The 17,652-nt window shown below is 39.6% G+C and overlaps 1 protein-coding gene across 2 annotated transcripts in view; it reads left to right on the top strand.

The window, feature by feature from the left end:
* Exoc4 (exocyst complex component 4) overlaps window positions 1-17,652 on the top strand; it is a 711,678-nt gene that overhangs the window by 587,275 nt on the left and 106,751 nt on the right. For both annotated transcript variants that reach the window (XM_034519115.2, XM_076913572.1), the window contains exon 14: window positions 7,695-7,873. In XM_034519115.2, the coding sequence (XP_034375006.1) occupies window positions 7,695-7,873 (179 nt within the window). The remainder of the gene's footprint in view (window positions 1-7,694; window positions 7,874-17,652) is intronic.

Raw genomic sequence — 17,652 nt, 5'->3', positions numbered from 1 at the left:
CATGATACCATTAATCTTTAATCATCACAAATTATGCCAAGCCTATCTCTCCCTATAATTCCAGTTTCTTTGCTGCAGATACATTTTGTTATTGATTTGTAATGTGGTTCTCTTATGGTCCGATGATACACTCTGAAATGAACACAATTCTTTTAATTTACTATACTTGTCATAATATAATGGCCCTGAATATCCTCAGTCTGCATCACTCTGTAGGATATTATTGTATGGATGTATGTATATGCCTGCCTACTTTGATGATCTATTCTAAACATATTAATATATATGCATATATATGCATACACAGAGAAATGCATACTTGCAATGTCACCAATTGGATAAGCTGGGATGGCTACTTTCTTGTTTGGCTTCTCTCAGAAATCACAGTTTGTATTGTCTCTTGTTCAACATCTGATCAGCCATTTAATTATTTCTTCCATTTGTAATTGTACCATGACAGGGGAGCTAATTTTATACCATTTCAACGTTATGGCTAAAGGAACGTCATTATTGCCTTTACTCTTTTGAGGAGAGGGATGTCAACTCATCTGAAATAAAGACAAGGAGAATGTTGTTTTCTTCTGGCATGATACCATTAATCTTTAATCATCACAAATTATCCCAAGCCTATCTCTCCCTATAATTCCAGTTTCTTTGCTGCAGAGTATTGTTTTTCATATAGAAAGCAAACTCTGAGCACTTACTATGCTCATGGCTATTGGGGTAGCTTTGAACCTGTGGTACAGTATAGGATGGGGCTAGCATGAAGAAAATTTGCTGTAAATTTCTGCTAAAAAGTAAAGAAAGATCATTAGCTACCAAGAAAATGCAGATTAAAACTACTGCTCCCACAAAACCATTACTCTAATTTAAAAGGCCAGATAATAACAATTGTTGACAAGGACATGGGATCTTGAACCCTTAAGCATTCCCTCAAAGGTTAAAGGTTGTATTCTCATGCAGGTCCAGCAAGTCCACGTTTAGGTATATGCACCAAGACAAGTGAAGATAGATCTACTCTAATGTATACAAGATAGTGTCATGGCAGCACACGTAGACACAAGCTTGTAGTCCCAGATACTCTGGAGGCTGACACAGGAGAATCCTAAAGCTACTTCAGACCCTGGGAGCTTTTGGATCAACTAAGAGTAAAACACAGCAGCATAATGAATGTTTGCCTAGCCACACAAAGGCCTGAGTAAATTGGCTATGCTAAGGCAGGGAAGAAAGATTGGGACACATATCTCTACAATCTCAGCACTCAGGAGGCAAATGCAAGAGAATTGTGAGTTGCAGGCCAGCCTCAACTACATAGCAAGAGTCTGTCAAAGAGAGAGAGGGGGAGGAGAGGGAGAAGAAAGAGAGAGGAGGGGGGCAGGAAAGAGAAATATAGTTGTATACACAAATGTTTTTAGCAGCATCATAATGACTTTAATTGGAAACCAACCATGTACATCCACATACTGAATAGATGAATTGATATATCAGATAATATATTCTTACTTGCTAATATGAAAATATCAAAGTACTGCTATATCCTTCAATATGGAATGAATCCTGAAAATATGCAAAATGAAGGAAAATAGTAAGCCTGAATATGAGTAGAAATTATACATGAATCTCCAAAATAAGAAAATCCAGAGATAGAATCTATATTCCTAGTTATTTAAAGGGAGGTAAGTGTGGACATTAAAGTGTACAGAACATCATAAATCACTAAGCTTGCTGCTCTATGTCCAGTAAACATGCTGATTTAAAGGCACAAAGGGACAAGTAGGCATCCCTATCCATCCCTGCTTCACTGAAACCAAGATGGGCTGTTACCCCAAAATGAGTAGAATTGCACAAAGCCTGTTATTTCTTTAACTGAAATAATATAATAAAATGAATATTTATTTCTCAGTCTCTAACAAAATGCAAGAAAAGAAAAGCTGTTGGTGTTTACCCACATATGACTTGGTTCCAAAAAATGCACCAAAGACCTACCATATCCTGTCTCAGGTCAGTCTCTGTATACTGCATAGCCTCATCTAGCCACTCAAAAGTTTGTGTGTGTTTGTGTGTGTGTGTGTGTATGTGTGTGTGTGTGTGTGTGTGTGTGTGTGTGTGTGTATGTGTAAGACAGAGACAGACCAGGTAAATGTGAATGAGGATGCCACAAGTTGACTTCAAGTGTCTTCCTTAATTGTGCTGAGATGATTTTAGAAAAACAAATTTTGAAAACCTGATTAAAGAACCATCAGTGATATTCTATCCCCATCATTTTTGACAAGGACAAATTAGAAGTTTGAGAAGGCTGAAGGTTTAGCAGTTGTAAAGAGCAGAAGTGTGAAAATGGAAGTGTCACTGTCACATCTTATAAGAACCAGTCAGTATTTTTAGGAATCCAGGCAGGTGACCTGGCCTGCTATAACTTTCATCAGTTTAAATCTCTTCCAGATAATTCCTCAGTGATTTTTAATAGATTATATTAACATGTTTCACTTTCTTTACCTACACAACAGAACACTCAGTCACCTTGTCAAAGAACCTAATTAATTCTCATTAGCATTAATATGGGTATCAGTATTGAATCTTACCTACATCAAAGTGCAACTCAGGCAATCCACTTCATGTACTTAAATCATAGTGAACACAATGTAGGGATTGGTTCCCAGGGTTAATGAGGATGGGAGTACCACACAGGAGATGTTAATGTTAGCCACAGTAATGATAGACCTCCACACCACCTGATAGCTGAAATGCCAGAAGGGGCACATGTTAGTAGAGCCCAAGGAAGAATACAGTAGGGGATAGAGAACCACACAGAAGAGGCAGCCATGTCTATGAGGGACAGGACTGACCACTGTGGGGAAAATGCACTGCTTCTCCTTTTTCTTTGCCTTTCAGTTTTCTACCAAGACCTCTGATTTCAGAGCCTGAGTATCTTGCAAACAGTGAGCAAGAGTTATGCTACATTCTTCCAAAATATATCAGAACCACGGAAAAGGAAGGAATGAATTACAGATCCTAGAAAGATCTACGCTGTTACTCATTCTTAATCATTCTTATCTTATACCCACATCTCCTTCTAACTAAACGCAGCAACTGTTGTATCTTCCAGCAAACGTGCTCCTTCCTGGGCACCACCAAGACTGGCTTAGCACAAATCTGAGGGGGAAAGAACAGAAATTACTGATGAGAGAAGAGACTCTTTCTACTTTTAATCCTGAACCCCCAGATTCATCCTTCCTTGTTATTAAGGGATACAATATGATTGGTCTTTGGGTCAAGAATTCTGGTACAGCAATATTGTAAGTGGTTTCCTGACTAGTAAGAGCTGGATTCTGCCCAGGCCGTTCCACTGTTATACCTTGCCAGCACCATCTGAATTGAGAGTATGGCTAGAGAAAGGAAGGCTAGGTATGTGCTGTTTCATTCTTAGTCAACAACATTGTTAAACAAGATCTTGTGGCTGTAAATAAGACCCTGAATAGACCTAACAGAGGGACTGGTAGAAAACTTTCAGGCAAAGAAGGCAACCCTATACCCCATGTGCCTGTTTCATGTGAACCTGGCACTGTTAGGTCCAAGAAGAAAGGAGTCTGTTTATCTACATAGCCATTGGCATGGGTCTTTGCTCCTCCCTGTTCTTATTTTGATGCCATAGTCCTTGTCCTACAGGCAACATGCTCCACAATCTGGGATGGTTACCTCTAAGCTGAGCTCAGCACTGGGAAATAGTGGGGAAAGATTCAAGGAACAAGCACAAGAAAAGACACAGAAATGGGTATGTGTCACGTCTGATATAGCTCAAATCTTCAAATCAATCACTTCTGAAACCATTTATGATGTTTCTTTCATGATTCCATGTAGCCTGCTGAAAATGCAGATTTTTTTCTTCTTCCTTTCAGTAGATAACAGAATTATTTAAGTTCTAAATGGAGACAATTTTGTGCATCCTTTGCAAAATTCTTTGAAATGAATTCTTGTCAGATAGACTTCTTTAAAGATTATAATTGTGTGGTAAAATTAAGTTAAACAGATTTAATACTCTTGGCAAAATTCCCTTAAATGAATCCTTGTCAGATCAAGGTTTTTAGAGTTTTTTTTTTTTTAAGTGTGGTAAAATTTAAGCTTAAGAAGCTTAACTCACTTCTTTAGTTTCATAGACTGTGTGTGCTTGTTGGCCATCTGGCTGTGAAGGGAGCTTTCCCCAAAGGATCAGTTCTTTAAACATAAGAGTTATGACTTCTGCTTTCTGTCCCTGGCTCTGTGTGTGTGTGTGTGGGGGGGGGGTGTATGTGGGTGTGGGTGTGGGTACAGTGATAAGGACCTGTTACTACCAAGTACCTGTTACATCATGTTTTCAACATAATTGTTCTGTTGCCTATAGCATTCAAAAGTATATCTTCATTAAATAATGTTCTTTCAAAAGAAGTAGAAGATAAAACCTGTAAAAGTTCAGATCTAGAGAGAGGCAATTATTCTTATCCAGCTGTCAGCAGCCATCATTATGGTAGTGAGATATTTACAGAAACATTGGCTGCTTCTTTAGCATCCTGGAGCCACAATTCAAGACCAGCCACAAGCCATCCAGACTCCTCCTAATATCATTCTAGTGTCTGTGATTCCTGTGCCTTCTTGTCTCCCTTTCCAAGGTTCCTAACATGCCTACTTAAATGTCTTCTCATGTTCGCTGAAGAAAGTTAGGAAGATACAGAAGATCTCAAAAGAATGTTCAAGTTCCCTACTTGACATTTTTTGGCAAATAGATACCCAATATTCTTTAGATCCATATATGGCATTATTCTGTTTCTATCATATATTGTGCACACAGTATAATAATAGTTTATTTGAACCAACTGCATATCATCACTAAAAATAAGGCACACCAAACAGTTTCTGTGATATTAAGAGTTCTCTGTTGAATAATTTCTAATGACTCCATAGTGTTGATGTGGTTCAATTTAATAAATCAGAGAGTTTAAAAAATAAATCTGCAGCCAGTCATCGTGCTAAGGTTATTTTAACACATAAAACCCTTCCACCAGGCTCTTTCACACATACACAAATCCTCAAAGGGATGATTTTGTGTATGAAATGGTTATAGCTGTCAATCAGTTATTCTCCATGTCATGGTTTCTATGCATCTTCCAGGTTGTTAGGGGGTGATTATAGATTCCTGTCAAATGAGATGTCTGCTATGTATTCAACATGAGGCAGTTTGTATTTTTCTAAGTCTATTGCTCTCCTGTCTGAGGAGGTTAAGCAAATGTCACTGATCCAGAGGCAAGAGGACCAGCATGCAGTGCCTGGGGCCCACAGACCTGCACACATGGATTAGACTTCTGCATAAATACACTTGTCTTGATTGTCACATTCCACCCAGGGTTAGACCTGCATGCATAAAAATGGCTCCGAGCCTGGCTTTCAAAGCTCTTTGCTTCCCCTGTTGCTTTGTCACCTCCCAGCTCAGAGACATACTTTGTGTTATATCTCTCAAAGGTGATTAAGGGGCTAGGAAAGTTGATTTATAAGGACATATTAAGAAAAGTAGGTATTTGCAGCCTGGCCCAAGGGAAAATATTATAGATGTTTGCTGTTCTCACATCATGAAGGAGACTTAGTTTTGCTTTTCCTAGTAACTAGATTTTTAAGGACAGCCAAATTCAGAGGAAGTTTTCTAAGAATGACCTCATTTATGCTAATTAGATGATTGTGTCAGTCACAAATTGTACTTAGCAACTACTAGCAAAGTAAAAATAGCAGCAGCTCAAACAATAAGGCCTTCATTTTCTCTTCTCTGACAAGAAGCCCAGAAGTGTATTGTCTGGGGCTGCAATGTGGCACCTGTGATGTCAGAAGTATGCTTGCACCATCTATCTTTAGGCTCCATTATTCTTAGCAATGACTTCCTCTCGCAGGGTCTCTTGATGTCTAAGAAGAGCCTCTGTATCTTGGCAGCTATGGCTGCATGCCAGACAGGGGATAAACAAAAGTGGTCCTTGTCCACCATGATCACTACACAGTTGTCACCTACACAGCTCTGATTTCGTATCACATGGTACTCAGAACCACATCTGCAAGAGGGATGGGGAGATTTAGTGAGATTGTTGTTTAATCATTTAATTAAGTAATCATTTAATTAATAATTAATCATTGGGCATATTTTCAACCACAACAATATGAAGGGCCTTTTGCTAGGCAGGATTGGAATAAGGAGCACTAGGTAGGAGATCAGGGGTTTCTGTCATAGGGAGTCACCTCTACAGTAACTGTACTACTGGAAGGTTCCATTTGTAATACTGTCCCTTGGGACTTAGCTCTCACTGATCACTCTTACCTATTGAAGTGCACTTATCAGCACATACCTTGAGTCATTTATAAATAACTAGTCTTCTCAATGACCCTAAGAAAAATAATAACTAAAATTGATAGTTTCTGTTGAGCAGTTTAAGCATTATATTATATGCTAAAATATCCCTGGCAGGAGATGAAGACAAGAAACACAGTTAACTGTTAGTTACTGGTGGTGAAACTGGGGGATGGCCATATAGAGATTGTGTTTTCATTATTATTGATACCTTCCCAATGAAAAGTTTTCAAAACTACCTTACCTGATCTTCACTTTACTTCAGAAAGGGTTGATGCCATTACTACCAGAAGTATCACATGGGGAATTCAGCATCACATCTTCAGCAATCAACAGACTAAGGTTTCTTCATACCTGGAGTTCTCAACTTAGAAACCTGGACACTAATTTTTACCCAAGCATCACTTGAAAGCTAGTTAGACATGTGGCATCTGGAGAGTCAGTCACCCACCCCCCAGTGCCTTTTCTCAGACCACAGGTAGTGTCTGTGCACACACTCAAGTTTCATGTGTACAGTTTAGTGTGCTCTAGTGTTCCTTTCACCACAACATACCCACATCAGCCACTCACCTCAAGAGCATTCCTTCTGCTGGAATGACGTTACTCATCGGCAATGACTTAGTGTCAGATGCCTTTACCAGCACACAATTCACCACAGGGTTTCTGTCACAGTGTTGGATCTGGTGCTGGATTTTAAGTTCTGCTTGTCTCTGGTACTAGATCTTAAGTGTCTATCCATTGAGAATTTTTAAATTGTATTTCATGTTACTACCCACTGCTTACTCAAACCTTAAATTATGTTTTTCCATTCAAATGGATTCCCCACATCTGTTCACTAAGCTGCTTTGAGTTTTAAAAAGCCTTAGGACTTAGAAAAGGCTCAAGGCACCCCTTTGAGCCTCCTCTGGTGTTAGCTCTGCTTATCCACATGTGTGACTTAACTCCTAGTGATCTCTTTTCATATTAGCAGCCTCTCCCTGCCTTCTCTCTTTATCTCCCTCTCCCTCTCTTCTCCCCTTTCTCCATTAAAAAAAAAAAAATGGAAATTTTCATCCCTGCTGTGTCTGAGCCAGGTGTCTCCAGAGTCCCTTGCTGACCTGTCCTTTATTATACCATGTAAGTTCCTCACCCTCAGAGCAGTCTGAAGACAGTGGGCTTGGGGAAACCCAGTGAGTGAGAGGAGCCATGCACTGTGTCTGCCTGACACATCTGTTCCTACAGCAGACATCAATGCTTACATTCTATTTGCTTCAGATTCTTTTTAAACTAAGTGCGTAAAACCTGTCCCCATCCTCTACCAAGCAATAAGTGAGGTGTGGTGTGTTTGTTTGTTTTTTAGGGCAGCCTTTGGCAAGGAGTCTGAAGTCCTGATTGGAAACCTTGGTGACAAACTCATTCCTCCACAAGATATTCTCCGTGACGTCAGTGACCTCAAAGCCTTGGCCAACATGCACGAAAGCCTGGAATGGCTGGCTGGCCGAACAAAGTCAGCTTTCTCCAACCTCTCTACATCCCAGAGTAAGTGCTTCGGAGGGTGGCAGCTGCCAGATGATTGCAGAGCTGGTCCAAGCGCTTTTCTTTGGAATATGAGTGTGTTGCCTGTCATCTGATGGAGTATGCCCCAGATTGTCAGAGCCATGTTTGAATTTTGTTCATACATCTCTCTTACTTTGAGATTCTGGGGGAAGAACTCATCTCAGCTTCCCTCTGTGGAGTAGGAAGAGCCAGAAAAGGCTCATGTCACAGGGCTCCATATTAAATCCTAGAAACACTGCATTCTGAAATATGGAAACGCTGGGTCTCAAGAACAGAAAGCAATTCCTTTTGTTTTCCTTCCAGCAACTTCTCTTAGAGCCTGAGTGCATAGCTACATTCTTTCTCTAACTAGATAAAAGCTAATAAAACATATCCAAAAAGAGAATAGTAGAAGGGACTGAAATAGAAAATAGAAGTAATAAGGACCACAGCTATTCAGAATAAAAAGAGTGAGAGCTGAGAGATAACAGTTACAGATTTTTAAGATGTTAAGAATTAGGGTATTAAATGAAAATGAGAATCCTTTTTATATCAAGGACTAATGCTTCAAAGAAAAATAATTAGAAAACTTTAAGGCACATAAACTTTAATTACTATAGAACAAGTGCTTCTGTGAAGACTTATTTTATGTATATGTGTTTTTCTTACATTTATGTGTATTTACTGTATGTGTGCCTAGTACCTGTGGAGGACAAGGAAATTGAAAGCTTCCCTGGAACTGGAGTTATAGGTGGCTATGAGCTACCATATAGGTGCTGGAAACAGAACCCAGGCTCTCTGCAAGAGCAGCAAGTGCTAGGACATCACTGTGGCCACTAGTACATGCTTTAAAAGCACTGGTTCAAGAGTATGTATGATGTAAAATAGAGACTGAAGAAAACTAGTGTGGATAAAAAAGAAAGCAAGTTTAGATGTGTGAGTGGGGGATTAAATCAGAAGTAGGAAAAGCAAACTTGGTAAGGAGCAGAGATCATCTTGTCAGGCCAGCAGTTGGATGGTCATCTGGAGAAGTGACCCGTGTTTATCATGACTGTGAGCTGTGAGTAGTGACGTACTATCAGTGTCCTTTGAGAAGTTGTTTCCAGTAATCACAGTTGCAGCCTAGAAATGGAAAGGGAGTGGATGAAATTCACTAAATTGTTCCTTGAAACACAGGCCCAGAGTCAGAGCCTATGAGATCCCGTGCAGGCTCATTGCTTGTGCCCTCTGGTGCTGAGCACGTCCTCATCCCCACAGCTGGGGCCGAGCAGAAGAAGGTGGGGAAGCAGAGTGTGGGTAGGAATCATATCCTGTGCTTTGACTTTTTCTTAAAAGTCACTTACACTTCATGTAAAATATTTTTATCTATTTATAAATGTTAATTCTCAGAAGTCTGCACAAATAGAAAATGTACTGGTTTGGGGTAGTTTGTGCATGGTATTACATTTGAACAGTATTCAAAAAGAGCTGTCTGAGAAAGGCTACTCCAACTTTACCATTCCACAATCACAGTTCTGTTGCAAGCAGCCACTGAAATCCACCTTTTTCTCTCCCAGACCCACTCTGTTCTTCCTCTCTCTAAAAAGTCAAGGCTAATTTTCTCTTTGATAACTGCAACAGCTTTGAATAGGGACCAGGTGCCTCTTTTCCTGGTTTCCTGTGGCTCCTGTGAATACAGGTATCTTTCTCAGTGATAGTTAGAAGGGATCTGCTTGTTTGCTGGCATAGCTATAACTGTAGCTATAGCTGTAGATGTAGAGGGAGATATATACACATGCATGTATACATTATAGTTACATATATAATAATCTAACATTTTATGATACATTTTTAATTTCTAGTGGCACAGCATATTGGACTTATAGTCTGTACATTCTCAGTGGGTTTCACAAGACAAAGCAGTTTGTAACCTTTAAAGCTAGTCACTGTGTGATTCAGACAGACTAAGCTAACTTGGCATTAACTGTTTTCTAAAGGAGGAAAGATGCTCTCGGAGTTACACTTAACTTTGTAATTGCTCAATTTAGCTGTTGTGTTCATGTCACTGAGAGTACCCAGTGGAGATGATGTCTAATTCACATCTTTAATCATCTCTGTTATTCTGACAAAGATATCTTCTCTACACCCATTAGTGCTATGTCTCGTGTACTCAGTTCCATTTTATAATACAAGTTGCACCCTTTCAGTTCCTTTCAGGGTGATTATTCCACCCAGTGAGTGATTTAACTAACTGTCAGTGTTTTAAAAATCGGTTCAAAACCCAAGTGAACTGTAATCACTACTTCTGGTGCCTTTGCTAAAACAAAGCCCCAAGCAAACCTAGTGTATCTTGCTAGCAGTCAGCCCCGCTCACCCTCACTTGTCAGCTCTGTGATTTCCCAGAGACATGCCCATTGATGTTTGTCATTTGATCAAAGAAGATTCTGCTAACCACCTACTTTGATCATTCCATGTCAGTGTGACTCTACTACAGTAATAAAGGACAGCTCTTTTATTTTGTCTAGAAAAGTGGACCAAAAGATTACAGCATCTTGAGTACTTCCAGACCAAGAGACTAGATAGCATGAAGATGATAACCTAGCAAGATGGTAGGGGAGGTGGCGGTGGGGATGGGGGTGTGATTCAGGCTTATTTCTTGTTCTACACTCTGGTTACTATTTGCTATGGTGAATGTCAGGTTGCATTAAACTTACATTACAGCTGTAATGGACTAGAGACAGCTGGCAGAAAGTCATTTTCACAGTACGCATCTCTTTATTCAAGGACAGCAGGATCTTCATCCACCTGAAACATGTCATAGCCTCCTGAGGAAAGTATCACCCTATTGGTGGCCAAGTATGGTTGGTCATACATGGTTCAGAAGATCAGAGTGAGTGGCATTTCCAAGGGTAATATTTTTTCTATTGCCTGTAAACACCATCTTTTTTACATGCAAAAGGGTCAGATGCTGACTGCAGAAAACTGCTTTTACTTTTGTACATTCCATATACATAGTTGCTGTTTCATCTCCTGAGGGTATATTCTCTCCCTCAACTCTCAGTACACCTGCTCCCCTTAAGATTCTTTCAGTAGGAGAATGAAAAGATAGGTCACTAGTTCAGAGAGCTAGCTCGCTGCTCTGACAGAGGACCTGAGTGTGGCTCCTAGCACCAGAACAAGCAGTTCACAGTAACTCCAGCTCCAGGCCTCCTCCTCTGGCTTGTGTGTGTGTGTGTGTGTGTGTGTGTGTGTGTGTGTGTGTGCACACCTGTGCACATGAATGTGGCACAGCATGTGTATGAGGTCAGAGGACAGACTGCAGGAGTCATTTTTCTTCTTCTACCAAGTTAGTTTTGGTGATTAACCACAGGTTTTTCAACAAGCAACCTAAGCAAAGTCCAGTGAGTGTGGAGAATTCCAGCACCACATTTGTACCTATTTCTCCACATTGATCACTGTCCCCCAGTATCTACTGATTGATCACTGTTCCCCCAGTATCTACTGATTGATCACTGTCCCCCAGCATCTACTGATCAACCTCTATAGGTCTAGATATATGGGTGAGTGGTGTTTTCTTCCTGTGCCTGGCTCATTTCTTTCATATGGTATGATGATCTCCAACATCAGCCATGGTGTTGCAAATGACCAACTTTCATTCATTCCTTTCTTTTAAATGTCTAAATAGTCTCCTCCTCTCTCCATAGGGTGGGGTGGGGTGGGGGGGAGAGAGACAGAGAGAGCAAGACAGAGAGAGAGACAGACAGACAGACCTAGTTGTTTTCTTGTCCATTCATCAGTTGATGGTTGATGAGTCTGTGAACGTGGGTGTGAAGATGTCTTGTTAACTTAGTACTTCATTGTATCTGGGCCTGTGCCCAGGAGACAAATTTCCAAGTTACATGCTAGTTCTGGTTTTAATTTCAAAATGATCTTTCATCATGTTTTTCAAAACAATTTTATTAATGTGCAACCCTATCAACAGTTTACAAGGCTTCCTTCACCTTTCCCGTTTCTTTAACAGCACTTCATGTTTTTGATAACACCTTTCTGGGACTGAAGGGGTATCTCATTGTGGTTTGGTTTGACTTATGATATTGAACTACTATACTTTCTTTTAAGAAATATCCATTTAGGTATATTACATTTTTTTTCTATTCACCTTTTTGCATTTCTTATGCATCCTGTCTTTTAACCCTTTATTACATGTGTTGTTTGTCACATTTCATAGGCTGTCTGCTCTCTCTTGATTATTTGCTTTGTAGAAGCGGTTTAGCTTAAGTTTAATGCAATCCCACTTGTCTGTTTTTGTCTTGGTTTCCTGTGCTCTAGGGCCTTATCCAGAAGTCCTTGTCCATCCTAGTGTTCTGAAACATTTCTTCTGTTTTCTTCTAATAGGTCCATATCGTCCACTCAATTAACTCTTTAGTCTATTTCGAGTTTGCTTTGGGGACTGATGGGATATAAGTGTTTGGTGTCAATCTTGAGTGTGTGGCTATTCATTTTCTTCACACCTCTTGTTGAAAAGACTGTCTTTTCTATGTTGAAAATTAGCTGATTGTTTATGCATGAGTTTATTTCTCTACTCTCCATATGGATATGTTGGTTTTAAAATGTAGAATACAAAGAACTGAAGAAGACTCCTGGGCATGTTCTGCCCAGGCTGCTTTCCAACAGGGGACCTGCATTCTATCTTGGATTTTGTTCAAATCTCTAGGACTAGAACTTTCTCAGTTATACTGCATTGTGCTACTTAAACTGTATGCTTAGTCCCTTATTCCTGTGTTAAGTTCTATTCAAAACTTCAGTACTCATTCTTTTCTCCTTAAAATGTAGGTAAATGGCTAGAAATGTATTGGAGCGTTTGCCTAGCATGCACAAAAACCGGGTTCCATCCCTAGCACACCATAAAACAGGGATTGGAACAACAACCTCTCATCCTAAAAGTCAGGAAGTAGAGGCAGAAGAGTCAAAAGATCAAGGTCATCTTCAGTTGGTTAGTTTTGATCACCATTTTCTTCTCATGCCTCAACAAAATATCTGTGTCATAGGTGCATGGAATTACTACATATATCTCTTTTGTAGTTCATCTGAGTTGTAATCAATATTAATACATCACCCTTTGTTTTTTGTTACAAACATTCTCTACTTGAGAAATTCTGTCTTGTTATGCAATGTAATATACCTAGATACTGCACTGTGCCACACTAGCCACCACCTGTATGGCTATTTCAGTTATTATATCATTTCCTCTTTCTACCACTTGACTTCCTCATGGGGTCATTCTATTGAGCATGGCTGTGGCTCGTCATCCTACCCACTGGTGGATGTTTCTAACAGTAGCACTCTGTATACTCTGCCCTTGCAACATACTCGAACTGTCTAAATGGTTGTCTGGAAACTTGCTACCACTCCCCAAAAGAGATGTACGTTTTAGGCCCTGCATTTTCTAAACTGCTTTTTCTGTTGGTGTTAATAGATGCTAAAAGGGAAGGGGTGGGTGATCATATAACCTCAGGAAACATTATTGTGAAAACCCCTAAGTATGCCTCTCTATCCTAAATCCATGAAGGTTTTTCATGTATTGACTAAGCTGAAACAACAGTAGAGTTTATCAGACATATTTCTCATAGAAATCCATCCTCTCTTTCCAAATTGCTCATGGGCCTTTCCCACACTGAACCAGCTTCTTGACCCCACATTTCAGTGCTGTAGTGCTATGATATGCTTAGTGGTGTTTGTTTTCTTCCATCATTGCCAGGCAAAGATGTCCCACTGTTTACTGTTGCAGGAACTTGATTTCTTTCTTTTGTACAACCCCAGGTGACTTATCTTGTAATCTAATTATTTCACTATTCAGTTGGTTGGTCTGTTCTGTTTTGTTTTTTATGTTGTTGTCAGATATTATAGGATGGCCCATATTTCCTCTTGGTTTTCCTAAGACCCAAGTTGCACTACTGACTCGTTTCTATTCTTCACACTTATTCCACAGTTAACAAGGCAGTCATATACCATGTCAGGCCAGTAAATCCATCATGACGCTCCGAAGTCCACCTTTATTAAAGTTAAAAAAAAAAAAGGTTTCGTATTTTTAGACATCAAGTTTCAAAGACAGTACAGAGAATCCCCATATCCCCTCTTTGTTAACATTTTCCATTGAGATAGACTATTTATCTTGACTAATGGGCCAATACTGATGCATTGCTATTAACTAAAGTCTATAGTTTCAATTTTCTTTGGTTTGGTCTAGTATACATTTTCTGTCCTGGGCTTCCCCAGGACATCACAGTACATGTACACATCAAGTTTCCTTTGACTCATGAAGACAAATGGTTTCCTAGACTTCCCTTGTGATTTTTTAATTGCTTTCAATTATTGTTTGAAAATGTCATACTTATAGAGTATGTTTTGGTCAAATCCCTCTTACTCCCCACCCTCACCTCCATTTTCTGTTTTGTTTTGGTTTCGATGTTATCTTTTATTCACATCAGAGACTTTAAAATACATACTTTAAAGCTCTTGATGACCTTGCTGCCTTGAGGGAGTAGTGCTGGCTGGGTACTTATAGAATGTCCTTCACTGTGGGTCTGTCTGATATCTTCTTGATCAGTCTGGGCATATGGATTCTAGAAAGGAAAACTGCCTGACATAATACCATTTTCTTCCCATGAACTGTTCATGTTATCACCATTAACTTATCATTAATATTATTTTCAATTTACTTTCCATGCCTTCGATTCATTTAATAATCTTCTCTAGCTAGTTCTTTCTGAGTTCCAGATCAACTCTCTACTTTCCCATCACAAAGTGGCTTTGCCTGTTTAATCTTTCTAGTGACCTTTTAAATATACACATAATGAATGGACCTATTGTGAGCCAAATGTTTAGCTAAGTTCAATACTTTCATAACTGGCTATTCAGTTCAAATAATGATGTTATCAATATAGATTATAACTGGCCACTCAGAAAGGCTCCATGTGACAGGAATAGGGCTTTGTGCTTAGGGCATTTTATTGGGGTCTCGCCACCACTTAGCTGTCATGTGTATTAATAGCATTTGATGGATTCATACAACTGTGTTATTTCAAACAAAACCATGTTGGGGTCTCATCACTAAGATAGTCATTTTTATTGCATTGTCATCTGATTTTAATGTGTAGTATTTAATTAAAATCTACTTCCAAGCAAACACTTTGGGTAGCACTTCTCACACTTGACAGCTTATAAGCTATAATCAGTAGGAGAGCTGGGCACCACTCCAGAGGTAATCAATGCAAGGGACAGAGTATGCCTGAGCATTGTGCTGTACCCCAAGTCCATAGGGCGCCAACAACCTCAGCTCGTATTAGAACTGCATTGGCTTTTCAATAGCAAATAGTCAAGGTTGAGAACCACTGACCTAGAGCCCCTAAACATTTCTTCCTCTAGTTTTATAGCCTCATTGTATATAAGAAATATTTTGCAGGAGGTTTGCTGGTTCTATTCTTAGAAGCATGTTGTTGACATAATCCCACTTTATAGGCAGAAACACCAGCCACTGAGATAAGATACTTGCTTGTGTCACAAGAGTCGGCACAGTGACTCACTTTAACTTAGGTGTTATTAGCCTGACTGTTGTCCAAAATGGTTGAAAATTAAGGAATTCTTTTTATACTTCTAAATGTTCTCAATGAGAACAGGAAGGTTTTCCTTAACACAAAAGGCTTTAGTTGCCAAAACTATTAAATGAATATAGAATCAGGTACCAGGCAGTTATAGCATTGAAAAATGTGGATAGAATGGTGGAGGTAGCCAACCACACCTGCATGTCCACATGGCTGTGTGGCATACCAGGACATGTCCATATAGTGCCTACTATAGGTTTCAATGCTTTCTAACGTGGATTTGCACCTTTTCATGTAAAAGCTCACTATCTTGGTCTTTTTGTGCCTTGATGGTAAATAAAAATGAGATGCAAACCTCCCAGCTAGTCTGCTGCGGCACAAATGAGAATAAAAGTGTCCCCTGGGATATAGTTCCATTTCAGCTTTGCTTTTGTTAAACCATTAAGCCAGCATTCCCCTTGTCCTAATTGCATCTGATTCTTTTTTAATTAGAACTCTGTATGGTGATTCCTTTCCTACTTCAGTATTTACAAGTTTCAAATATTTGTGCAGTGTTATCAGACATCCCACCTCAGTCTGTCTGAGCCAGCCCCTGTGTGCTTAGCTCCTCTAATCGTCTTTCTGTACTTAGGTTTTCTAGTCCCATCATCGCTGTCTGGCGTCAGTAGCTGTTATTTGCTAAAATGAACTCATCATGTATCTCCGTGCCTGTCATTCTTCCTTTATTGGTGATACAAAGTCATTGTTTAATTTCATGGCCATGATGTTGACTAAGAAAATTAAATTACCATTGGTGACATTTCCTTCATGATTTTCCCACCCACTGACCATCTATGAGTTTGTTTGGAGCCTCTCTAATCAACACTGAGTATACTCCTGTATAAGCCTTTCTTTCATTAAGATAACATCCAAACTCACTGCCATGTTATACCCAACTTCACAACTAATCGTGTTTTGTTTAGACAAAAGCACTAGCTGATAATTTTTCTCTTTTTTTTTTCTCATTAATTGTATGATGTTGGTTTTTTATAAACTCATTGACATTTATAACAAGAAAAGACCAGTATAGAAGCTGCTGTGGCCAGAGTGTTTGGTTCTGAGGACGCTAACTGCTGACATCAGGAAGGGAGATAATCCTTTCCCTGGGAGTCATAAGGAGTACCAACTGCCTGGGCTGCTGTCTGCTTCTCAGTGATGTGTGCTCTGACTGTGGATTAATGGCAAGCTTCAGAGTCCTCTTTCAGGTTCCCCATGTTCCTTTTTGTTTTGACCAATCCTAATTGCTGATGCATAAGAGCTACTCCCCTTCTAGGGCATTCCTACAGGAGTGGCTCCCCAACTATGGTTACTTTTGCCTGTCCCCACACAGCTTCTTTTAAGGTAATGTCTAGAATGTGTCTTGCTCGTCTTTGTTCTGAACACCTAAGCCAGTTCCCTGTCATCGGTCTGCTGGTGTTTTGTAATGCCAAGTCCTGACTGGGGACCAGAGCTTCCTCCCACTCTGTAAGGAGGCAGTTATCAATCTCAGAGCTAGAGGAGGCTAGTGCTGTGGGCGTTCCAATGTAATTATGAAGTTCTAAGTATCTGCCCATAAAGAATTATGTGGCTATTTCTTTGAAAGTGCCAGCATTTGTATCCATAAGGGGAATATTTTATTTAAATATGGTAATATCATGGATGCTTAAGTGTGGTTGCTGGGAACTTCTAGCTGAATGATTGTGTCTGCAGAACAAAACTATAAAATGGAAACAGGAAGAATAAATATAAATGAAAATCTCTGGCAAAAATGGGAGGCAGAAGTTGGAAAATAAAAAAGTTCTAAAATGGCATGCTAAAATTTCAGGGCCAGCCTAAGGAGAGGGTGTGAATTCCCTGGAGATAAGGTAGTACCCTCAGAGTCGTAAGGAGGGATGGCTGCTGTCAAGCACAGCTTAAGCACTAAATCTAAAGGGGTCAATTTGGCTGCCAAATGGTCCAGATGTTACAGTGAGGAACAGTGACAGACAGGACCTGAAGGCACACATTGTACTGTTAAATCCTGGCTCCTATCAATGACTTAGGTGCTTTTAAACTTGAGGTAAGCCCAAGAACCAATGTGAATTCATGACTTAACAAACTCCATCGAGAAAGCTATGCTTTTTCTTTTCTTTTTTTTTTTTTTTTTTCACCTTTGATACAAAGTTCAGCTGTGTTAGGATATGT

The sequence above is a fragment of the Arvicanthis niloticus genome, chromosome 15 (genome assembly GCF_011762505.2).
Source record: "Arvicanthis niloticus isolate mArvNil1 chromosome 15, mArvNil1.pat.X, whole genome shotgun sequence".
Classification (NCBI taxonomy): domain Eukaryota; kingdom Metazoa; phylum Chordata; class Mammalia; order Rodentia; family Muridae; genus Arvicanthis; species Arvicanthis niloticus.
Note: the sequence above shows the minus strand (reverse complement) of the source record. Positions and strands in the feature narration are given on the sequence as shown.